Source organism: Ammospiza caudacuta, chromosome Z (assembly GCF_027887145.1).
Source record: "Ammospiza caudacuta isolate bAmmCau1 chromosome Z, bAmmCau1.pri, whole genome shotgun sequence".
Taxonomy (NCBI): Eukaryota; Metazoa; Chordata; class Aves; order Passeriformes; family Passerellidae; genus Ammospiza; species Ammospiza caudacuta.
In genome coordinates, this window is record NC_080632.1 from 24,076,849 (window position 1) to 24,102,090 (window position 25,242).

The 25,242-nt window shown below is 44.2% G+C and overlaps 1 protein-coding gene across 1 annotated transcript; it reads left to right on the forward strand.

Annotated features, from left to right (window-relative positions):
- The first annotated feature begins 4,244 nt into the window (after positions 1-4,244).
- FUT10 (fucosyltransferase 10) lies at positions 4,245-16,803 on the forward strand. The gene is made up of 5 exons (XM_058823951.1): positions 4,245-4,267; positions 6,169-6,372; positions 7,044-7,329; positions 12,677-13,512; positions 14,776-16,803. Exons 2-5 carry the CDS (start codon positions 6,292-6,294, stop codon positions 14,998-15,000), a joined length of 1,428 nt encoding a protein of 475 aa, XP_058679934.1. The 5' UTR covers positions 4,245-4,267; positions 6,169-6,291; the 3' UTR covers positions 15,001-16,803.
- Positions 16,804-25,242: the final 8,439 nt, after the last annotated feature.

Consider the following 25,242-nt stretch of genomic DNA (forward strand, 5'->3'; position numbering starts at 1 on the left):
CGGCTCGACAGCGCCGCCCCTGGCGCGGAGGGCGCGTGTGGCGGGTCCCGGGAAGGCGCCCGCCTGCCTTCCCTCCCTCCGCCCGGGAAGCGCCCGCCGGGCGTCCTCACGGAGAGTTCAGTTCACTCCGGGGAGGGAAAGCAATGCCTGGCGCCATCTTAGCCTCAGACGATCTGACAGGACGAGGCAGAGGAATTTTGACTCTGCAAAAAAGTGAAATTGGAGGTTTTGAAGCAGCCGCCTTTAACGAGTGGGAGAAATTGGAGAAGGTAGCAGACCCAGCAGGAGCTGGGTGTGTTTAGCCTGTAGGAAAGGAGGCTCAGGGGTGACCTTGTCACTCTTCAAAGTACCTGAAAGAGACTGTAGCCGCATGGGAATCGGCCTCTGCTCACAGGCAGCGACAGGACACTGTCTCATACTGCACCAGGAGAGGTTCAGGGTGGACATCAGGAGGAATTCCTTCCCAGAAAAGGTGATTAGACATTGATACGGACCAGCCAGGGTAGACTGGGCCATGGCTGACAGCATGGATGATCTTAGAGGTCTTTTACAGCCTAAATGATTCTGTGATCCCCTGATGTGCTGTTGGTCAGCAGGCCAAAATAGCTGAGGACAATCATTAGGGAAAGCAGCTGATGTTTGTAATCTGGGGCATTTTGGGATGCATTAGCATGGAGAGAATTAAAGAAAGGCGGAGCATATGCAGTAGCAAGGGCTGTGCATACATCTGCATCTGTACAGCATTCTCAGGGAGGTGGGAAATCATTCCATATGTGGTGGAAATGGTTAAAGTCTTTAATTTTGAGCTGCTGTGTGTTTCACATGTTTTACAGTGATTTTATGAAAAGAAGAATGGTGCCACAGTGCTAATGAGGGAGTATAAATGCACAGCTGCAACTGGAGACACAAGACCCAGCACAAGGAAGAATCAGGTCCACAGGTGGTTCTTGTGTCAATAAGCAGCTTTGTCTCCTTTGGGAAGCCACTTGAACTCTGTGCTTTCCTTGTCTCCCTGCCTTTTCTTCTGCCCTGTTTTTTTCTGAGGACTTCATTTGCTCCTGCCAGGATGTTCATACAGTGACTCTTTGGAATGCATAGTGTGGTTGCTGCTTCTGGGTGTTGCAGTAATATAGACTATACTAACTGAGGATATTACCATTGGAATTACTATTGTAATTGAGGATAAAAACCAGAGAAATCTACTGAAAGGCTACTTTGAATAACAGGACTATGAATACAACAGAGAGGGAATGGGCATATCTAGAGACAGAGAGGATACCCAGCAGGACCTAAGAGAAAGAAAAATGTTCTAAAGTGCAGAATAATAAAAAAAAAGACAGGAAGAACAAACACAGGCATAAAAAGAAACAAAGTGTACTAAAAACAGATCAGAGGAAATGTGTACATATGAATGAGAGAAACCTCAAATGCAGTAAATCCTGTTTGTAAGAGACAGAGCAGAAAGAAAAGCTGTTGTTCCTGACCCATGGAAAGACAAGTTGCATTGCACGTTTGTTAGATACCAACAGCTCTCCATGGATAGGGGGCACCACGAAATGCAGATCTTTAAGAAATCTGGTTTACTAGCTCTGCTATTTGAGCTAGAGTTGTGGTTTTTTGGTAATTTTCTTCCAAAATTCCTACATGATGATTTGGCCCTGCCATTGCTTATGCTGGTATCATCTTTACCAGCTATTTAACATGGATTACAGACAAACCAAATCCTGCAATAAGAGCTGATTTCCTCAGAGTGGCATAACAGGACAAGAAACAAAAGTGAGTCTCTCTGATGCCAGCCACTGGACTGAGCTGGTCCAAGAACAAACAGCTTGTGTATGGCATGGGACCATACAGCTATCCCTCAGGACACAGTTCTGTATTTTCAGTCTGAAGATGTGGGTTATTGTGTCTGTGGACTGCTTCAAAAGGTTTGAGGAACAGTAACTGAGAAAAGTCATGCCTGTTGACGGAAGCTGAGGCATTTTACAATTAAGTTTTGTCTTTGTGAGAGCAATTAGGAGTCCGCCAGCTGAGGAAATGTGAAAGCCAGGAATATAACTAAGTTTTAAATTACAGACTAGATCAAAATGCAGTGGGATCACAGAAAGTCCTTCCATAAAACATACCAGGTCTCCGATCCATTTCCAACCACTCAATTTAATTTACTGAACTACACACTCATTGTTCCATGCTAGCCTCAGTCCTCACAGACTTCTGCTTTCATGTGAATCTGCTTTGCAAAATAATACTTGTAGATTCTTGCTGTATTCCTCATGACTAAAAGTGAGTTGAGATCCTTCATGTTCACGTCGAATATCTATAAATGCTTCAAGATAATATTCAGCTTCAAAGATAATATTAAAACCCAGCCTGAAAGCTTCTACTTAAAAATATGACTCCAACAGCTAAAACCTTTGGGAGGAAGAGACAAATAGGACAAGAGCTGGGATTAATCTCTAAACAAAGACTGGCGTATAAGTAAATCTCTATGTCCCAGCATTGTAGTGTCGCTTGTTAGTTTTCATCTTAGGAGGAGACTGGTAGTTCAGAGAGAGCTCAGGGCTCTCTGGTGCAGTAAGAGGTGGGTGTTGCTCCAAAGGGGCTACTGGCAAGAATAGCTGTAGTGGAAAGGGAGCAGAGCCAGCATGGACACTGCTGCAGAGGGCTGGATTCGAGTTGCCTGCTGGGTGCCCTTCTGATTCTCTCAGGAAGGCTGCCAGCATTACACACCCAGAGTAAGGAGATGAGCTGTGTGCATAAAATTTCTACAGCTTTTATCAGTCATGCATTTCAGCTGAGTCGCAGGTGTCCCCTCTGTCTCCTCTGGAATTCTGCTTCCCTCCACTCCCTCAGGTACTCAGCCCCTTGCAACCACCCCTGCCTGCCATGTCTGGGTTAGAAACAGCAGATGCCTCACTTTCAAGTGTTTCTGTATAAGTGCTTATCGAAACAGATAAAACCTCTTGTTCGTTACACAAAAAACCTCAGGAATATAAGATGTGGTCAATCGTTGGTTTAACTTGCCTAGCTTGCACAATGTGCTTGCATAACTTGTTTAGCTTGCACAAGCGCGTGGTAATCATAAGATCTTAGCACACTTTATAGGGGAAGAGCCTACCAAATATAGAATTAGGTCAAAAGACATAGCCGAGGAAGACTACCAAGATCTTCATCCTCGACCACCAGGAGGCAGAAGAAGACCCCCTAGCAACAACGGGCGCAAGCGCAGAGTACTTCAAAGTGACATGTCAGTCCGGAAGCACAAAAGACTTAAAAAGGGGGTCACTGGGGGATAAGGGTGCGGCAGTTGGTGGAGCGGAGACTCCCCTGTCGCCCAGCGCTGAATCTTTTGCTTATGCTGTATGCAATGAATTAATAAATTCAAATTGGAAATCTCACTCCTTTTGAGTCCATTTATAACACTTATGGAGAAGCGTATAGGTATCAGGTATTTCTATGTTAATACAAATGTGTATGTATGCAATATGTGAATGACATATACAAGAACGGGTGGTTCCTAAGTCTGTATCTGGTGGGTAAGTACTGAGCTGACCTTGCAGAACCAGGCTTTTGGGGTAAACATCTGCTGTAAAGAGTAAGAGGTGCACCAAGTGTTTCCCTGCTTCAGGAAGCCCCGAGCGGGCAGAGAGGACCGTTCCCTGGTCGGCAGGCACGGCCCGGCAGGGATGCCCCGCAAGGCTGGAAGCACGGCAGGGTCTCAGCTGCGGGGCGCTGCCGCAGCCCCGCTCCAGAGGGACGAGGGATGCGCCCTGCCCTCGGCGAGCGCGGGCCGGCTCTCCCAGCTCCTCGGGGCTTCCCAGCTCCGTCAGGATAGCGCCAGCACTGTTGTAAAAAAAAAAAAAAACAAAAAAAACCACAAAACCGCAAAGCGCGCTATTATGCAAACAGCTATAGGAATCAGTGTCGGGGCGGATTTATTTTTGGGAACTGGGTGAGGTCTTGCAGTGAGGGTTTGCAGAGGACCAGTCGGGTGGCGTGGAAGTGACGGCGCTCTCATGGCGATCGCTCCTCCGCGTTCCCCGGGCAGGCCCCAGGGGCCCGGGGCAGAGCCGACCCCTTCCCCGCCCCCGCGGCTGGGCGGAGGGAGGCGGCATCTGCACCGCCCCCGCCCCGCGCCCGCCGCCCCTCCGCCCTCCAAGTGGGTGCACTAGCTGAAAGTTAAAAAAAAAGCAGCAAAACACCCCAAACCCCCTCAGACCCGGCCAGAGGGAGACGGTGGCGGTGAGGCGAGAGCGAGTTTCTCGGGGTGAGTACGGCGGCGGGCCCCCGGCCGGAGGATGCCCGAGCCACGGCGGGAGCAGGGCCGGGGCTGCGGGATGCGCAGAGCTTCGGCAACGGAAGGGGCAGCGTTTCGGGGAGCGGGAAAAACCCCGGCTGGGATGCTGAGCCCATAGAATTGCGGGGACACAGAGCTGGAAGGAGAGGCAGGGGCCAGAGCTGGCAGGAAGTTTGGAAGCATTTGCAGAGAGCTGCTGCTCCCGCAGGGCAGCCTGGGGTGGTGATTTATCCTTCTTCCCTCAAGTCCTCAGGGCCGCCGCTCAGCCTGGCAGAGGTGGGAAAGCTTTGCAAGGTCATCCTTGCCAGTGGCGCTGGGACGGGACCGAGCTTTCCTTGCGCGGCCCAGGCCAAGTGCGCGCCGCAGTGCTGGGCAGAAGTATTGCATGTTGGGGACCGCAGATGCAAAAATGAAGTGGCTCAGTGGTACCCTGGGTTAATAGGTGGAGTACACCCATGCTATGGTCAGTTCCCCCTCTAGAACCTGAAAATGTGACAATTACTGCTACTCTTTTAGCACGGCAGGAGTTAGGACAGTGTTCAGTGGATCATCAGAATCTTGCTTTTTGCCATGCACTGGCCTGGTAAGATATGTGGTGTTAAAAATCTTGTCCAGCTCCAGGTGTGCCAACACAGCAGTGGGCAGAATTCATCCCCTTCCCCTCCTGGTGCCGCTTTTTGGCTGTACTGCAGAGGCACAGAAGGTGCAGAGGCTTTATGGAGAATCCTCCTGATCAGAGAAGCACTTAACTGGCAGCCATGCACTTTCACACCCACACAGACCTTCAAAAGCAGCTGGCCTGTGCAGAGCAGAATTGCACAGCAGGGTTTCATGTCAGTTTTTGCTAAAGAGGCCTTTCTGATGTTTGAGGGAAAGGGATGAACTCATGTGCCAGGAAGAGCAGAAAAAGAATATTTTTTATCCTCTAACTGTCAGCACCACCCTGATAGTACAACAGCAGGAAGTAGGTTTGGGACCCATCCCTCTTTGTCAGGGCTTTAGAACTTTGTGATTGGGATTAAGATGGGGGGAAAGCTGGCAGGAAAACGAGCATAAATTTCATTGTCATATCTCTGAATTTTCAGAACACCCCCATTTTCAAACTTTACATCTCTGTGTGAAGTGCTGCAGTCCTATCTTTCTACCATCCTTTATTTTTATTTTTCAAGATGTGGCTGGAATTTTACAACTTCTCCTGCTGCCACGAGTTGGGATTTTTTTGCAGAAACATCCATCATGCAAGAAAACAGTAGCGTTCTCTGAAAGCCAAAAAAAGCACTGGGGAAGGGAAAATTATTTGAAGAGAGGCAGACCAACACAGGTGCAGATTACTCAGAAAGGGGAACTTTTAAAATTTAACTGGATTTGTGTGTGTATCGTGTGGCTACTTTCTCTATGCATTGGACACAGAGCATATTCCATGAGCTTTCTTTATGTTTGTGAAGAGAAGTCACAGAAGACTGAAGTGTAGTAAGTCCAAGGCCAGGTAGTTGTGTGCCTTTCCAGGAGCATTTTCAGAGATTGCTCAGAGAAGGAAAGTCTTTCGTTGCTTCCCTGTTTGTGAGTCTGCTGAAAAGCAGCACAGCTTGACATCTGAAACTCATGAAAGCAGTGGCCCTCGCACTCTACTGAGCCAGTGCCATCAGCATTCCTTACACTGACTACAAGGATGAGAGGATGTCCAGGATGTCTACAGGGAGAGTATGTGCCTGGGCCTTTGTGAGCAAGAGTGCTGTCTTGGGCAGGCTGCTTTCTGGATACCTGGCTGCAAATGTGGCTCTGGCATCCACAGAAGGCTATGGGTAGACATGGAACTAACCACTGAGCTTTGAAGCAGCTGTCTGTGTTGATGCTCTACTCTTTTTCAGCAGTAGTCACCATGAAGAGCAATAAGGATGAAGTGGGAAAGCCCGGCAGCAAAGAGTGAAGACTTTGGATGAGCTGACCTTCCTAATGCCTAGATGTAACTGCTTTGGCAGGCCTGGTAGTGCAGCATGATTAGGATGAGGAGGAAGATACTTTGGGCATCTTGCTTCTGCTTTGCAGCTGCCTTTTTCCTTGTGCTGACACTCCAGGTACAGGGGCAAGGGGGTGGGGTATATTTGAGATTGCTGTCAAAGCAGGAGACAATTCTGTCACATTAGAGAGGCGACAGACATTTTCCATACTAGTCAGTGCTTCACCAGTAGTTACTCTGTTAGCAGCGTTGGCCTTGTGGTGTTAGCTGACTCTGGAAATGACACAACCCAGAGAATACTTTTCTTGTATATATCCTTAGCTCCCGGAGGAGTTTCTCAGCAATGTTGCAACATACCATGCCGTGTTGTCTTGCCTCTATCCAGCATTGCCTCCTCTTTTCACGTGTTTGAACTCCTTAGGCTGGGGGACAAGGCTGTAATGGGTTTTTTAACAGCTAATTTTCAGAAGAAACCTAGCTATTGAAGGGCTGTTTTCTGCCCTATGCATTTTCCAGGGAGAAAACAGAAGTTGTGTTGTTAAGTCACATATGATGTGGCCATGTCTCTGTACAGAAATGTATTTTCTGCCTTCTCCTTACAATTTAAAATGAAAGCTTTTGCTGTTCTGATGTATGACCTCATGTTTGCAGTCGGTGAAATGCATCCCATTTGACTGACAGAAACTTAACATACTGACTTAGTGCTTGATACCTTAATTCTGGATTGCAAGCAGATGTCCTGGCTAATGACAGTGATGTGTTGTGATATGTATGTTTCTTTCCCTGAAGGTTATCACCGAACTGGGCAATTCAGAGAATAAGGTGTCAGTAATCTCCAGTATGCACAGCAGCACATTGAAGCCTGGGGAGAGACATGCTTTTCAGTTTAAGAAGCAGGAACTTTACAGCAGCTTCAAGACAGAGTCTGATGTAAATCACTATCCTGTCCTGCTCTGGTGGTCTCCCCTGACTGGAGAGACAGGGAGATTCAGTCAGTGTGGAGAGGATGTTTGCTTCTTTACTATAAACAAGACCTACCAGCACAATCCGATGACAAGAGCATTTCTGTTCTATGGTAAGAATCTATTTGTTTTTAAAGAAGTAACTTTTACTCCTCCTTAGTTCTTTCCCCATAGGGATTTAGTATTCTAGGTGGCAATGACTTAGAACAGGAAATTTATGCAGCTCATCGGGTTAAACTTTGTTTGATACTGAATACCATTCAAGTGCTCTGTAAAACTACTCTGAAGAGTGACCATGTACATCTGTAGTATGACTGATGCCTTGTCTCATGCTGCTTTCCAATCACATGTACTCCCTGTTCATGGAAGAAAAGATAATTTCATGTCATTGCCAAAGCATTTAAAGACAGTCTGAGATCAAGCCAACTTTTTCCAGTCTTCTGGCTTGTCACCCCTAGCAGACACTCTGCAGGGCCTTTGTTGCACTTGTGCAAGTCTTTTGTCTAAAAATAATGCATTCTCCGGTAACAGTGCAACTTCCCTGCCTCAAGTGCCAAGAAATTACTAGCAGACTCTAAATGGAATGTAGTGAAAGAAACCTATTGATTCCATACAGGGAGCAGCAGTTAGTGCAATCTTCTGAGCCGCTTTGGCTCTGCCAGGGACTTCCCATTACATACACTGTAAAGTGAGTCTACAGAGCATGAAAGATGCATCATTTAAAAGTAGATCTTACTTCATCAACTTTGTTCTTTTCCCCCATACAGTTGTTTTTGAAAGAAAGCATAAGTTTTAGGTGGAAAAATAAATTCAAATGCTTTTCTCTGACTGGTATGTTCAGATATTTTGTCTGGAAATAAAATAAATCAGGATACTGAATCTCATTTACTCAATCTGAATACAGGTGAACTGGAAATATAGGGAAGAAGGGCCCTAAGCTTTGCTGTTATCAGTGAAACGAAAACTTTTCATCACTGATCTTTTTAGATCTCCAAGTAGGTCAGCTTTATCAGATAATATGGTGGTTAATCATGAAAGCAAAGGAATAACAGCAAAGGAATGAGAAGCTGACCCAATTAAAGACAAAGAAAGCTGGATTGCATGACAGGAAAGCTGTAAAGTCTGGTGGTTTTGGTCTCTAGTAGTAGTTTCATTTGTCTTTTTCAGTATTAGAAGGATTGTTGCTCTTCATTTTTAGCAGGCTTCTGGACATAGTTTACTCTCACATTCTTAAAAGACAATTTATACTGGGCGTAAGACTCTCCCTGTAGATTTTTTTTTTCTTTTTATAGTGATGCTGCCTATAAATTTTGTAAAGGAAAGTGTCAAAATATGCAAAATTGTTACTTATTTTTAAACCACAGTAAATGATCTCACAATGCCAAAACAGAGAGTTTTTCTTTCATTCTCTCTTTCTCTCCCTCTCTCCCCCTGCCATGATGCAGTGAGCTGTGAGTCTACAAAAAGGCAAATTTTACTTTTACAGATTTTCCCTCTAAAGAGCCTGCTGAGTGAAAATTAGGTATCTGAATTTCCATGCTTAGGCTGGATCAGAGCACAGTTTCACCTTCCAAAAAAATGCAATAACTTCCCCAGTACTTGATCAGTTAACTAGTCAAGAGAAGAATGATCTAAAGATTAAGAAAAGCACTGTGCAAAAAATGTTTTCCAGCCCAACTGCTTTGTTAGGAACACCAGCTTTTATGCAGCTTGTCCCGACTCACTGTCCTGGCCTGGGGAGCCCCTCAGTGTAGGTGATAACTTTGTCAAGTGTCGCTGTCTTTTTTTTTGAAATGAAATGTGGCATCTCCTTGCTAGACTTTGTTTCTGCTTTTGGGAGAGATTCCCAGCTCCACCTTTTCGGTGTCACATAATTCATAGAATGTAGTATTTATCATGAGCTGTCAATGTGACTCAGTCAGCATGAGCTGGAACTGTCAGGGCCTCAGGGATGTTGTTCCTAAGAGAGAAGGGATGTCCACCTGTTCTGTGCTGGAGCACTGAGTCCTTGGACTATGACTTCTGAATGGAAGATGTCTTCTAAAATGCATAACCTCTCCTAGCAGCATATATATTTCTCTTCTGCATATCTAAGATTTGCAAATTAATAGTTAGGAAGTGAAATTGCTCATAATTCTAGTCTTGGGGTACTTTTTTCTATTCCATCATGTGCTTCCCTATTTCCTTCGTCTCATGGGGTAGGGGGCATGCTGATGTTATCTTCCCTTTAATCCTTTTTGTCTTCTTGCTGGACTGAGGTTGATTAAATGTTGTATTAAATTCGGTCGTTCTGATGCACTCTGATCTGTACTGTGTCCAGTTTTGGGCCCCTTATTTCACAAAAGACATTGAGGTGCTGGAGCATGCCCAGAGAAGGGCATCAAAGCTGGGGAAGGGTCTGGAGAAGAAGTTCAGTGAGGATGGCTGAGGGAGCTGGGGTTGTTCAGCCTGGAGAAAAGGAGGCACAGGGGTAAACTTATCACTCTTGATAACTCCCTGACGAGAGGCTGTAGCCAGGTGAGGGTTGGCCTCTTCTTCCAGGCAACCAGTGACAGGATGAGAGGACACAGCCTCAAGCTGAACCAAGGAGACGTCCAGGTTGGACATCAGGAGAAATTTTTTCATGGAAGAGGTTGTTAAACATTGAAGTGGATTGCCCAGGGTGATAGTGAAGTCACTGTCCCTGGGGTTGTTCAAGAAACAACTGGTCATGGAATTAAGTGCCATGGTCCAGTTGACAGTGTGGTCATTTGTCAAAGGTTGAATTTGATAATCTTGGAGGTCTTTTCCAACATAAATGATTCTGAGATTCTGAGATTTTATAGTGCATTTTTCTTTACATTTCTCTTAGCCTGACTTAACTGTCTCCTAGTTTGGTAAGTTTTATGTGTTGCTTTTTTGTCTTTCTCTCATTCTTGTCTGTGTTTCCATCCCCTTTTCCCTGCAGCACTACCTGAAAGAGGGAGCACCTTTGTAAGAGACCGAGCTGCAGTGCTGTGATTTCAATCCACAGCATTTCATTATTGTAGGTATTCACTGTTTCTTCTCTTGGCATCACCTAAAACAAAGTGTTTTCAAAGCCAGACAGACTTTATGAATTTCTACATGAGGATTTGATTAACTTTCAGTTTTCCTCACCTTCTTCTGTCACAAAATAACACATCAAAAACAAGATAACACAATCAAAAACAGAAGAACCAAATAGCATTTTTTCTTGAGTGGCATACCCTTTCATCCTTTTAGTGCAGAGACTTAGGACCTCAGCAGAAGACAGAAGGTCAATGTTTAGTGGCCTTAAACATCCCCACCTGATGTTCCTGAAGGATCTTGCTCTATAGGAGATTTTTATATTACTGACAGCTAGCTTCTGTCTCTGCTGCAGTAATGAAGTCTCATATTAGTTTTATAAGGTTGTCCTTGGAGTCATTTTGGCAGGCTCATATATCTGCCAGGACCACTGGGCATTTTTAAAAATATTCTTCATATCTTCATTTTTAGATCAGTATTCTGTGTAAGACTTTTGCCGGCACCCCCTTCTTTTTGCCATCAGTGGTTTGAGGTCAGGGGTAGACCTCAAACCACTGTAGAATGGAGAGGGAAAAGTTACAAGTGTGAGTGAGATGGTGTAAGGACCCACCTCTGAAGGATGGTAACTGAGGTTCCTTTTAATAGATTCCTTGGGTGAATTAGAATGAAACCACTCTGGATGACTGGTGTGTATAGATGAGCCTGGTTTATTTCAAAACAATTTAATTGCAGTGGAAAGGAGGTATATGGCTCTTCTGATTCTTTCCTATAAAAGTATAAAAATCTCATGAAGAAAATATGTAAGGACAAGAAAGAGAAAAAGAGGAGGAAGGGATAAAGAGAAGGAATTAGATAGTGAAGAGGAAAAAGACCATCCCTGATGGATCCAGTGATGATTCTTGATCATTGCAATTTTGATGTCCAAGATAGGAGTGATGGTTGCAGTCTTCATTCATTGAGGGTAGGGGCCTGCAAAACAAAGAGTGTACTGGGTTATATACTTTTAAATTGGCATGGAAACACCTAGATCCCTTCCCAGGGATGGGAATTTTTTGTGTCTGCAAGAGTACAAGGCAGGTGCAGTCTTCTAATGGAGAGTTCCTGGTCAGAGTTGAGGTGCTTTGCGGTTGTTTGTGGTCCATAGCCCCCTGTAGAGATATGGCCACTGTTTGACCCTGCCTCTTGTGACTGTGCATCTCTGTCTTATGGTGAAAGAGGGAAGCTGGCATGGAGAAAGCATTACTCTGCCTCCAGAGAATCTGCTGCTTACTGGCCATCCCCCTTAGTTGGTTTAATCACAACTTGTTTAAGACCTTATATTCCCAATTGTCCCACATGCAGTCATCCATGGAGTTTGCTACACAAAGTTTAGGCTGCCACAGATGGTAATTTATCTGAAGATAAGAATTTGTGATATTTTCTGAACCAGCTCTTCAGTGTTATTTTCAGTTTTTGAACCTGTCTTGCTTGGCAATATTAGCTAAAAGTTTTGTATGTTCAGTGCCTTTTCTTAAGTAGAAAACAGATACGGTTCTAGGACAGTGAGGAAGTATCTTGACAGAAACGGGGCAAGTTTGCATATAATCTGCAGAAAGGCTGGTCGTGAGAGTGTAGGGCAGTAATAATGAAGGGAGAGCAAGCAGTGCATTAATGAACTGGTACTTTCAACTTAGTTTTGTACAGACCAGCCTTTGAGAAAAGTCATCTATGTTTGTCCTAAGGTTTCGACCACACTTTTCCCAATTTCTGCAGTTGACTGTTTTTAGAGTTTAGACATTATTCTTCTTCTATTATTGGCATTACTTTTGAGGATCTGTCTTCTGCCAGAAGCTACTTCTTTATGTATCTGGTAGGCAGTTGTGATACAGCACCTCTTAATTTCCTCTTTGAAAAGTTAATAGTTCCTAAGTCTCTACAGTACGATGTCTTTTAAAAACTCGAAGTAATTATTTTTTTCTTCTTAATCCCGTCCAGGATTTTAGCATCCATTTAGTTGTTTTATTACTAGAACCAAATTGAGTTCTATGGTAACCATTTTCTTCACATTACAGAGGAAATACCATCTGTTCCCCTGTTTAGAGAACCAGAGGATTATTAAACATTTTACTAGTCTCATTTCAGTGCATTAAAATATGGAATTCCTAGTGATCCTTTGAAATGAGAGGCCTTTAAACTAATATGACATGAAAGGAAACCACTTTAATATTAACTACTGATCCCACTTCTCTAGGTTCTTCTGCTATGAAATTCATTTTTATCTGTCATTATGCTCTTGTGCCTTTGCATTAATTGCGTTCTTTGAAATAATTGCCTTATAGTGTCAGAAATGTGATGGTTGTAGCACTGATACTAAATTAAAACTAGACTTTTGTCATTGCAGTTAGTGTCACATGATACATAAGAGCAGGATGAACACTGTTTACTTTTGTCTAGGTACTGACTTCAGTACAGACAGTTTACCTCTTCCTCGTAAAGACTATCATGACTGGGCCCTTTTCCATGAAGAGTCACCAAAAAACAACTACAAACTCTTCCATGAAGCAACCATCACCTTATTCAACCACACTGCGACATTTAGCCGCCACTCTCACCTGCCACTGACCACTCAGTATCTTGAGGGTGTAGAAGTCCTGAAGTCATTGAGGTTCATGATCCCTCTGCAGATGAAAAACAGCCTGAGGAAAAGGCTTGCACCGCTTGTGTACGTGCAGTCTGACTGCAACCCCCCATCTGACCGGGACAGCTACGTGCGTGAGCTGATGTGCCACATTGAAGTAGACTCTTATGGGGAATGTTTGCATAATAGAGACCTTCCTCAGCATCTCAGAAATCCAGCTGCCATGGATGACGGAAACTTTTTAAGAATACTGGCACAGTACAAGTTCATTCTTGCTTTTGAAAATGCTATCTGTGAAGATTACATCACTGAAAAACTCTGGCGGCCACTGAAGTTGGGAGTAGTGCCAGTGTACTTTGGGTCTCCCAGCATTGTAGACTGGCTTCCTAGTAACAAGAGTGCAATCTTGGTATCCAGTTTTTCACACCCTCGGGATCTGGCCCGCTATATCAAAACACTGGATACAAATGATGAAGAATATGAGTCCTATCTGCAATGGAAACTGAAAGGGGACATTTCCAACCCAAGACTGCTTAGAACAATGAAGGAACGCAAGTGGGGAGTGCAGGATATCACCCAGGACAATTACATTGACACCTTTGAGTGTATGGTTTGTAACAGAGTGTGGGAAAACATCAGACGGAAAGAAAAGGTATGTGTGAATTTGTGTTTGTGTCCCAGAGAGGCTTTAAAATGGCATTAGGGTCAGATTTGTCCCAGGAATTTTGGTTACCAGATTTCCAGCTAGCTGACAGCCATGGTATTCCAGTGCCATTGGGTTGTACATCCTCATATAAACAGGTGTTGAGAATGTGTGTTCCTCACAGTGCTGTAGTGCAGTGTGTGAGCACATGACATTGACCACTGAGCTGGTGATCATTTTCAGCTGCAGGCTTAGCTGTTCAGGGAGGAGATTTTTTTCATGTTGCAGAAAGTAGCCTAACAGGTTGACCTTCTTCAGATGATCTGGAACATGTGGAAAGAGGTTGCCCAGAAAGGTTGTGAGATCTCTACCCTTGGAGGTGTTTTAAGACTAAACTCAATTTTGCCCTAGGCAATTTTATATGATTACACCTGTTTAGAAGGGGGAACTGAACTAGAGATCTATGTCTTCTGATCTGTCTTAAGCACTCTATCACTCTCAGTTTCTATATATGTGTGGGCATATTCACATGCCGTTGTCTGTGGGCACATTTGGTGACTAAACACTGAAACAGTTTCTAAGCCAGGTTGTGTGTTTGTGAGAAGCCGTACTTTAGCTGATGACCATCTGAGCAATACATTAAATGGTCAGCCAGTAGAGGGGAGATGGAGAAAACTTTTGAAGTTATCAAGGTGAGCTGAAGTGATGAGAATTACAAACTGGCAAGCATTACACTTAACCAGAGTTTTCTGTTTAGGTCCGGTGCAAATCTGGACATATGTTCTCTCTTTGAGTTAGGAATGCAGCCATGGAAAGGTAGCAAATAGATAGATACACATATTCCTTCCCCGTGCTTTTGACGCTTTCTAGTCAGTAAAATTATGAAGACCAGTTTACTCTACTGGCCAGATTCATGGCTTGTTTTTTTTTTTTTTCCTTAGAAAAAGAATCTCAGTAAGTATGTGCATATTTAAGATGGAACCAGAATATAATGATGAAAATATAACTCCTTGTCTTGTAATTTCATTTTGTGTGGGCTGGTGCTGTTCATTTGCAGCCAAACCTTATCTGAGACTCAGATGCATGACTTGTCAGCATGACTGATCTTGTCCCAGGCACTTATGGGAAGCCTTCCACAGGGACATGGGTAGAGCCTGCAGCAGGAAGAAGAGTGTAACTGACATGATTGGACAGTTTACTAATGGCATAGCACTTTTCTTGTCTGTTTGCCTGGGTCCCTGAATAACCCCTTTTATTTGTCTTCATTGCCAGGGATGGCTGCCCCAGAGGTGGGAGGCTCAGGTTAATCATCTTAGCTGCCCCAAACCAGAGGCATTCTGGTTCTCATCATCAAACCCTGGCTGGATTTCTCTCCAAAAGATGTGGATACCAAGCTTCGAGCAATCCAAGAAAGAAGCCTGGGCACTGAGGCACCTGGTGGAAAGGAACAAGAATTTTACAGCTGAAGAATTTTGGATGCTTGTATTCAAAGAATAAACACAACAGACCTGTAAAACAGAGTGAGCACCTCAGAGGAGTTCTGTGGAATTTTCTTTTGCAGGTGACCTTATCATTTAGGATTAGTAGCCATGGGAAGTAGACCTGTGAGAGTGAATTTAGTATGTTCAGTGCTCAAGGGGCACTGAGAAATGCTAAACAGTCGAATCATTCTGCCAGGTAATATATGCACATATATATGTATATGTTTATATTTAGAATGATTCATATTAATTGTCATTTGTTCCACTGTTTGGGCATTAAGGTCCTGGTTGTCAGGATTCTCAAAGCCCAGATTTAAGCACACAGCTAATTACCCTGAAGCAGATGGCTCTCCCTTCATCTTTAGATACATACCTGCCTAGTCTCAAGGCCCCTTTTTCCCCGGTCCACGACCCTCTTTTGCTGTATTGATAGTCACAAGGTGCAGAGCAGCGGACACCATTGCAGAGGTACAGCTTCTGTGCTGCTTTGGAGGTAGACTAAAAACTTGGGACTGTGTCCCTGGCTAGCTGTTTATTATCAAATTTCCTGGCATCAGCAGATTTAAGCAGGGACTTGGCGGGCTTTGTGTCCTGACACTGAGTGCCAGTGTAACGTACATTAATGGTTGGCACGAGGAAGCACCATCTGTTAGTGTCCGGCGACAGATTGAATGAAAACGTGCTGGCTCAGATTTACCCACCATCTTTTGCTAAAAATAAGCAGAGCACACGAGTATCTCTACAACCCAGAAATAGGGTTGGCTTAGATCTGACTTATCTTCTTGCCTTTCTGATGATGTATTTGTATTCTGAAGGAAGTATTTGTATTGTGTATAAACAGGAAATTATACAATTAAGAGGGTAGGGATAATACAGAATCCAAGGGTAGGGATAATACAGAGTCCATTGGTACTGAAGTCTTCAGTAGGTCCAAGGAGAAAAAGGCAGCCTTCCTGTTTTAACACACAAAACCTCAAATTACTTAATCTGATGAGGAATAAAATTTGGTGGTCTTAATCATCACTTGCCAAAAGACACACCTTTGCCTGGTATTTAGACTGTTGCAGTTTTCCTTCCAAGTTCTTTCAACTTCAGTCTGTGGAGGAGTCAATTTTCAGAGGATCTGCAAAATGGCAGTAACTGTGTGAAGCCATTCAGATGAGTGACACTCATTCATACACATGCTCGCATATGATGATGCAGGCAAATGGAATTACTAATCCAGGGTTCTTTGCGTTGCTGGAAAGGCAGATTTTCACCTGTGTGAAATTTCCATGGAATTGTTCATTGCACCAGGCTATTTTAAAATTTCTGTCAAACGCACTTCTGTTTTATGAAGGGGTAGCCAAATAGTGCCAATGGAAGGGTGTGAATAGCATTTACACCAAGAAATTCAGCAGTGAAATTTACTTACCTTGGAAAAGTTTCCTCACTAGAAATTTCCTCAACAAATAGCTGGTGAATTTTTAATTACTTTTAAATCTGTTAAAGGAAAGATGAGTTTTGTGGCCATGAACAATAGAGTATTGGTCATTAGTATCAGGTATTGTTTCTATGAGAATGTATTTTGTTTTGATGAAGCAAAATATTCCCACTGAAATTTTTCACCACTAATGTTTTCCTAGTGTGACACACAGCATCTGTTGGACATCTTAAACACTTTCCCCAGTGGTCTGCAGTGCAAATGATGACCTCCACGAATAAAGTTCTTCAGGAAAGTGACATTAACTAAAGTGACTTACAGGGTTTCCTAGATCAGGGCTGAAAACTGGACATAAACACCAAAACATTTGGAAAGGGAACTGCTGAATGCCTATCTGTTGCCATGAATGTCTGTTTCACCTCTAGGATGATAAAAAAACATGAAAGACTGCTTCTTGTTGTTACTGTTTTTTTGGTTGCTTTGCTTTGCTTTGTTTTGTTTTGTTTTGTTTTGTGATGTTCTGCTGTCTCCTTGGTAAAATCTCTCAAGCCATGTTGTTTAAAGACCTCAGGAACTGCACAACTGGATTTTTTCTGTGTTTTCATGGTGGAATCTGTCGGATTCTGACCATCTTAAGCAGTCTGGATAATATAGATATTACCCAAAGATATAAGACATATTTATCTCAATTTTTAGTGTTTTGTTGTCCTTCATTTAGGAGTGTGAGGGAAAGAAGGATTGTGACCCACATTCTGATAGTTCAAGTGGTCAACAGTCTGTGTTTCAGAAGAGGTAACATGTTCATCCACTGCTGTACACAGTGGAAAGATGAGTCTCCAGAGCAGTTGCCTAGAAGTATACTGTGGTTTAATTGTTAGTCCTCTCACAGTGCATTCTTTTTACAGGATAAACTCTTGAGTCCCACAAGCTAGTTCAGAGCAATCTCCGTTTGGCCTCTTCATTTTTTAATTACCTTTTAGGATCTTTTTTCTTGTGCTGGATGGAGGGTTTGTGAACATCACTCTAGGAGATTTGTGGCAAGAATTTGTACAAACTTACCAAGTATAAGAAAGACTGACCATCATGAATTCTAGGTTGATATCTTCTCTCCCTCCTCTGCTCTGAGGAGGAAAAAGCAGAATTTTTTATTTAGCAGATTTGCTAGGTTTCCTACCATGTACAGGTTTGTAATTCTAGCCAACAGAGGGATGCAGTTTGTTTCACACACAGATGGTACAGTCCTTTCTTTTTCTGGTTTCTTTTTGCCCTAGAAAGACAATAGCAGAATAGTTGTGAAAAACTCTGTACTTCCAAAAATGAGAGCTGATTCTGTATGAACATCTGATCTTGTATGAAGTGCATGCTTCCCAACCTCTTACATGATGGTGACAAGATATCCTGATTTCCTCTGATGTGGCATATTGACATGACAAGGACAGTTCCTTCTGGGTTTGCATTTATTCCACTGAACCCACACCTGTCAGCTACAGGGGTATCATAAATATTTGTGGCCTTTGAGCCCAAAGTGACCTTTGCATTTGAAGTACAAAACTTCAAGACCCCTTCAGAATATGCCTGCATTCAACTTGGAGGTGTCTCAGAAATCTGCAGCATCTCCCTGGTGAGACTGGGAAAGTCTGGGGAAGTGCAGTGGTATCTGGAGTCAGGCTGCAGGGAAACAGCTAAGGTGAGTGTGAGGAGGAGCTGGGAGAAGCCTCATCTGGGCCCTCCCTGTCGTACCTTTTGAGGTCCCAAGTCCCTGTCTGGGCTGTGCTGTACCCATGCCTGTACCTGTTACCAGTCCTTCTGTCTCAGTCTTTGTCTGTTTCATTCCTGCAGACCTGCTGGGCGATTGCTGGGCTGTCACTGACCCTGCCCTCCACCACACCCCTGCCTTGTGTGTCTTGCCTGTGGTGCACCCCTGTGCAGGTACTGCCCTTCTGACTCCACTCCCAGTGGATTTTTTGTACCCCAGCACAGGGCCTTACCAGAAGTTACAGCTAGTGGGGAGTGTCACTTGGAACACTTGGCCCTTCCATAGTGAAGCTTCCTCCAATTTCCTAAGAGTTGCACCACCTCTTGTTGAGGTGGTCTGCAGCAGATGCCCCCATGTTACCCCTTGTGTTTGGCCACCCCCTGGCCATTATCCATGAGCCCTTAACAGTGCCCTGTCTAGTGGCAGGGTGCTGTGCAGCTGGGCTGCCCATTGCCTACAGTGCTCTGCCTCCACCATGCCCTCCGGCAGCACTCCTGTGATGGGGCCCTCTTGCCACGTAGCTTTGATCCCAAGTATGCACAGAATTGAGGTTTAAAATTTCTTTCCTCCTCTGAACTCTGGTCACTTGACCTGCTTTTCCCATATTGGTTCAAATTTGCATATTTCTTAGCTTTTCAAAAATCTCCTTAACATTGACGCTAACCAACACTTTGGAAGGGGGTGTGAATACAGCAGATCATATGAGATTGGTGTGCTTGGAATACGTTAAAGGCACAATGGAGTATTTGCCCTAGAAAATGAACAGCAAGCTGAAGACTGAAGTAGTAATTAAAAAACATGAGGAGGACTTTAACTGTGTTCATTTCAGTGCAAGACAAACCTTGATCCTATACTGTGGGCGCACAACTGTGCATTGTGTTCTTCAGAGGTCAAATCCCAGCTTTCCTCCCTCATGCAGCAATTACAGAGAAACAAAGCCAAATGCTTGCTTGTGGCAGACATTAAAGAAAAGCAAAGACGCTGGTAGTGCACATTTGCAGAGCACGTGATGCTCTGTTTTGTCAGCAGCATGGCGTCAGCCTGACATGAAATACAATGAGGGTGGCTTTGTGCTTCTGTAGAAAAGTGTGTCGCTGCTGTGTATGCATGAGGTGGCAGTGGGGAGGTCTCATATGACTGACACTGCAGTGCTGTGCTGCACAACTCTGTGGAGACTGTTCACAAACCAGGCCAGGGTTAAAGCCAGGCTCTGTAATTAATGCAAAGAGAGAGCTTGTGAACTACCCTTCTCAGGTGCACTTCCTGCAGAGCACAAGGCATGGAAGGCTAGGTAGGGTGGGGTGGTATGAACATATGTTGCTGTGTCCTGCTGGCTGACATTCTCTCTAAGTGTTTTTAAACCACAAGTATTGAAGCCTCATGTTTTTAGTTAGTTTTGTAAATTCAGGGTTAATTAATCAATTATTAAAAACCTGCAGTCATTTGCTGATCTCTTTACTCTCTGGCCTTGGAAGATAGGGTGTAGAGACATTATTTTGCATCTGATCAATCAAATGTCTTGAAATCAATCTTGTTTAATGTATGCACATATATTCTGCAGGAAAAGAACTGACCTGAAGATTGCTTAAGGTTGCAAGGCAAAGTGGAAAGAAAAACATTTGTGCTACTGGTCTTAAACCTAGGATTTTTCTTCTGAAACATTAAGTTTGGGCACTGTCAAGTCCATGGAACCCAGTTCATTTTGCCTTCCCAGTTCCATACCAAAACTAAACACACACACCAAGTTAACCTATTACATTTTCCTTCAACTTCATTTGCTCTCCATCCCAAACCTGGAGTGAAGTGGAAGTCTGGGAAAAGTGCTATCAAAAGAGACTTAGCCAGAAGTTTCATCCTTCAGCTCAGGTGCAGGGCAAGAGTCTGGGAAGAGGCTGCACATTGCTTTCTGATGGTTTGCAACACAGAATAACCTTTCTGGGATGTGGGTCTCCTGGGTATGCAGAATTGTGGTTGCATGGTTACCTGGCCTGGAAGAAGTGAGTGGGGCAGTAGGCTGAGAGGACTGAAGCATGTTGCAGTCAGCATGTTTGGGGAAGCCTAAGGAAAGCCTTTCCTGTTTGATGGTTTTTGTTGCAAGCTGCAGGACGGCTTGGGAGCTTTGTCATTCTCATTTTCAATGCTGTATGTTGTCAGCAGAGAAACCATCTCCTGGCCCACTAGCATGTGTCTGCTGGATGGTGGGATGTCCTCAGGCTTCCAGTGGATACTGGCTGTGGGTGTCCTTGGAGCAGGGCTGGATCTGCAGCCGCTGGAGATGCAGCAGCTGGAGAGACATTGCATCAGTTATTACTGGTTCAGAGTCATGAGGTTTGGAAGGTAATTGTATGGTGTTTCCCTTTTGTTGGCAACCTTCCTAAATATTTTGCTGTGTTGAATGCATATTTAGGCATTATGGGTATTTATTTTGCCTGGGTAGGCCTCAAAAGACTTTTTTATTAATATGGATGAGACTGGACTCAGTAAGAGTCCAGTAAGGTGTGTTGAGAAAGACACTGTGCAAACAGTATGCAAAAACTGTGATGGAGCCAAGAGTTCTGGCAGTCAAAGGCTCGCTATAGATTTGTTATCCCCAGAATCATGTGAGTAACTACATGCCTTTAGTAACTACACACAAAACTCACACTTTGCATAAATTAAACTTTTTGTGGAATGTAAATTATTAATGTACTAAAATGTGCTGCTAACAGTTGTTTGGATTTGAAGCTATTACTCCCTGTTCCTGACATGCACATTTGGTTATTTACCATTTTCCCAGAGTCAGCAAAAATACATCCTTTCTCTCCATGCCATGTGTTTTGTACAAAGACCGCAGAAACCCAAGATGATTAATTCTGGGGGCGAGAGCAGTACAGACAAAACCCCAGTGATAAAGGAATTAGATTTAGACTCTCGGACCCTTCATTGCCCCAAAACACTTAATCTTAGAATTAAATAAAATTTTTTCTCCTGTCTGAGAGGTCAGAATTGGACTGCCTGGTCTGATGACTAAAATCAAAGCCCACAGTCAAAATGTGGCCAGGAATTCAGGCAGTAGGCAACAGCCACAGTGACATCTTGACTGTCAGTGTTGGTTTTGAGTGACTCACAGAGTAGTGTGACAGAGGGACTGCACTTTTACACAATCACAGAACCAGTAAGTTCCAACCAATAAGTTGAGAAAGATCTCTGAGTTCATAAAGTCTAACCTATGACTGAACGCCTCCCTGTCAACCACACCCTGGCGCCAAGTGCCGTGTCCAGTCTTTCCTTAAACATCTTCAGGGATAATGATTTCACCACCTCTTTGGGCAGCCCATTCCTATTTCTATTCACCCTTCCTGTGAAGAAATTCCTCCTAATCTCCAACCTGAACCTCTTCTGGTGCAGTTTGAGGCTGTGTCTTCAAACCTTACTTTTGTTGAACAGCCTTGCTGGGGGCCAAAGAAAAGTGAGTCTTGGGCCCCTTGCTGTGGAACATTTTAATTGGTAGCCCCTGCTCCTGGCCCCTCCTCAGCCTCCTGTAGGAGACCAGTGTGTCCAACAGGACACTACTTATGGTAGTGGTGGATAGGAAATGCCATTATAGAGATGACCTAAATGTCATTTTAGAGTGTGAAAAAGCAAATAGATGCAAGCACTTGAGAACAAAACCTCACCTTTGAAGCTTACCCTGCTCAGAGATGATGGAAGATGACTGTCTAAACAATTTACTATTAAATAAGGTTTTTAAGAATCCTTTTTCCAGCTGCTGTAGGAAGAAGAACTCTCAGAACTCTCAGGTGTGGTGGAAATTGCTGCTACCCCATCCCCACACTGAGTGGGAGATTATATACATTATCTCCCCCTCTGGACATAGTGTTACTTTATTCTCACAAATACAAAACTCAGTTTTGCTGTTGTGACCTGCATTGTGTCATCTGGTTTAGGATTGCTAATCAAAACTAATTAAAGCTTCATCCAAGAGCAAATTTGTCCAATAACCTGGTGATGTAGAACCAACCATGAAGGAAGCATGAGTCACTGGATCCTCTTTATACAATGGAGGCATTGCAAAGGGGCTTGTACTAGGTGTAATGTAATGTAATCCTAATCAGGAATTGCTGTACCTCATCAGAATAGCATAAATGTAAATCCATGGTAAAGGCTTAATGCTTGGAACAACAGCTCACAGTGTGGGAGCTGGTGAGAACTCCAGGACACAGAAGACTGCAGATAATGCAAATGCTTGGTGGCATTGTTGGAGAATGGTGGTGACTACAGACCCACCCCGTCTTATCAAGTGGGGTTCCTGGGGTGTATCTGTGACCACGTGCTGCAGCAGTTTCGGCATCCCCTTTCCCACCTGTTCAAAAGGCATGCCTCCAACCTGACTTTAGGGCTCTAGAGGCAGAGATTTGTTTTTTGGGCCAGAAACCAACTCAGGAAATGCTGGTGAGGACTACAGGAGCAGCAGCTGTGATTTGGGTGCTATAGAAAGCTGCAAGACTAGAAATGTTTTTACTTGTGGAGAATCAGATACAGCTCTCTGAAGCCAGACTAAGGTGTGTGTGTGTGAGACTCCTTTTATCTTCAGCCTTCTGGGCAGTATTTTGCCTTTGAAGTACACTCCAGCATCAGTGGAGAGCGGCCAGAGGCTGTACTGTGCCTGCTCTACCTTTTCACAAGCAGTTATTTGATGGTACTCCTAGCTGTACTCTAGGCAAAAGCCATCAGAGAGACGTTTCTCATTTCTGTGGAAGTGCTCAGCTTCCTGATGGTGTTTTCTCTGCCCATGACTGAAATGTATGGCTAAGATGCCAGAGAACATTATCCTTGTCAGCATTTCTTTCCGGGCTTTTTGCAGACTCAGGTAGTTGTCCTGCTGGAGTATTCTTTGCTAGGGATGTCTTTGGAAAAGAGACTAACTAATTCAACACCTGCAATTACCGGAATACTCTGCCACTTTAAAAGTCCCATTTTCAGAAAATGACTTCTTCTGTAAGGGGACCAAACATTAGATTTCACCGGCAGATGTGTCCGTTGATGCGTCCTGCTGTCCTCAGAGGGAGCCCTAAGATCTGCCCTGGCATGGGCTGGTTGGCAATAGTGGTGCATGAAGGATATCTAGGGTGGATGGGTGGAGATTATCTAATTTGGAGAGATGGGGGGTCTGTCCCTTGGTCTGACACAGGTACCAGGGACAGCTATGGGTACCAAAGTGTCCCAGACAGCAGCAGGACTGCTGTAAAGTTGTCGAGGCATGCGGTAGCAGATGAGGCAAGATAACCTTGAGAGATGACGGGACTGACTCAGCCCTGCGGATGCATTTCACGGTCAATACATCCTGTGTCGATTAGCCTGAATTCACATCCATGATGCCTCAGCCAACCGCATCCTCAGAATCAATATCAATATTTAACAACACCCATCCCCTGCTGCCCCCCGCCCCGCCTTCCCCCGGCTGCCCGAGCAGCAAAAATATCCCGGCAGAGCCCCGCGGGTGGGCGGCGGGCTGCCGCGGGTGCAGGCGTCCTGCGGGGCCGCCAGGTGCCACTGCAGGGCAGGCACTGTCCCTCTGCGGGCACCGCTGCTGTCCTGCTGCTGCCGCTGCCCGCGGCTCCTCCTCTCGGTGCTGTGGGCCGCCTCGGTAGCTCGCACTCTTCTCGAACAGAGAGAACCTCTCTTAAAGCAGTGTATGAGCTCTGCATCTTACTCACCTGTAAAGAGACAGGAAACAGTCCTCGTGTGGGTGCTATCTCAGCTGAGACCTTGGGCAGGAAAATTAAAATACATGGTCCTTCATATGAGAAACATCATCTGGCATAGTCAGTTGTGGTTTCTGCCCTGTCAGCCCAGGGAATCCTTCATGATTGCTGGCATAACAAACAAGCATTCTCTAGTATGCTTTGAAGGAGGTACTCAAAGCACTGTTTATTTTCCTGTGACATGTAGTCATGGGAATGATGTGTCCAAATACTTGTGAGGACAAGAAGTGAGTTAATTGTTCAGATTTCTAGAAGAAGCAAGCTCAGGCAAATGTGAGCACCAGTGAGTGGCTTCTAGTATGCTGCATTTGTGGACTATTTCTTCACAATCCTCTTTGTGGCAAAAAGGGCAAAACTGCCATTGTATTAGGCAAAAACTGCCATTGTATTAGGTTCAAGAAAGCATGAATTGCTAGCTCATGAACCTTTTCATGGTTTATTTACAGTTTCACACCAAACTGAGTGTAATTTAAATGTTCTTTTAAAAGACAGGTGTGAAGAATGTTACCATTCCACAATACCACTCCTGTAACTGACCATAGTCATGAGAAGACTTCTTATGGCATGAGCCTTCCATTGATGGGAATGCCTCTGGCACAACACAGAGAGACCTAACATCAGACTTTAGACTGGATTCGGAAGACAGCTCTCTCTTCAGGACATATTTGTGGAGAGATGCTAATGGTCTTTCTGCTCTGTAAAATGAAGTGTGATCTGCTTTTGTGATCACCTGATGCTGCTGTATCTCTTGGATCCAGGACAGTACTCTGTGACTGTATAAATAGCTCATATGACCCTTAGGCTGTGCCAGGAAGCTTTCTGAGGCACATGGAGGGTATATGGCATAGGCAGTCACAGATAAGTCCTGTCTGTGATGTACACCGGCGTTGTGTTGCGCAACACAACAGAGGACTGTGTTCAACAGCACTTGTGGCATGCAAAATCCTATGAATGTGGACCTCCCCTTACCATCCTAAAAAGCATTATGCTCCAAGAGATAGCAACAAATGTAAATATTCCCTTTCAGTCCACTGCAGGTTCTTTGGGATACAAGCATGATAAGCTAGCTGCAAAATGACAGTATCAGTGACAACCATGAAACACAAAAAGGAGGAAAATGAAAACATTAAATCCATACAACATGGTAACACATCCCATAGTGAGAGGCCATATTTCCAAACATCTGGGCTCACTCTGGAGCCATAGTTATCTGCAATTTATTGACCATTTAAATAGTACCCCATAAGTAGTTTTACTTAGGAATACTAAATTAATAAAAATTTGTATATAATAATACAGTTTATTTGCACAAATTAAGAAAATGGGTAGATGCTG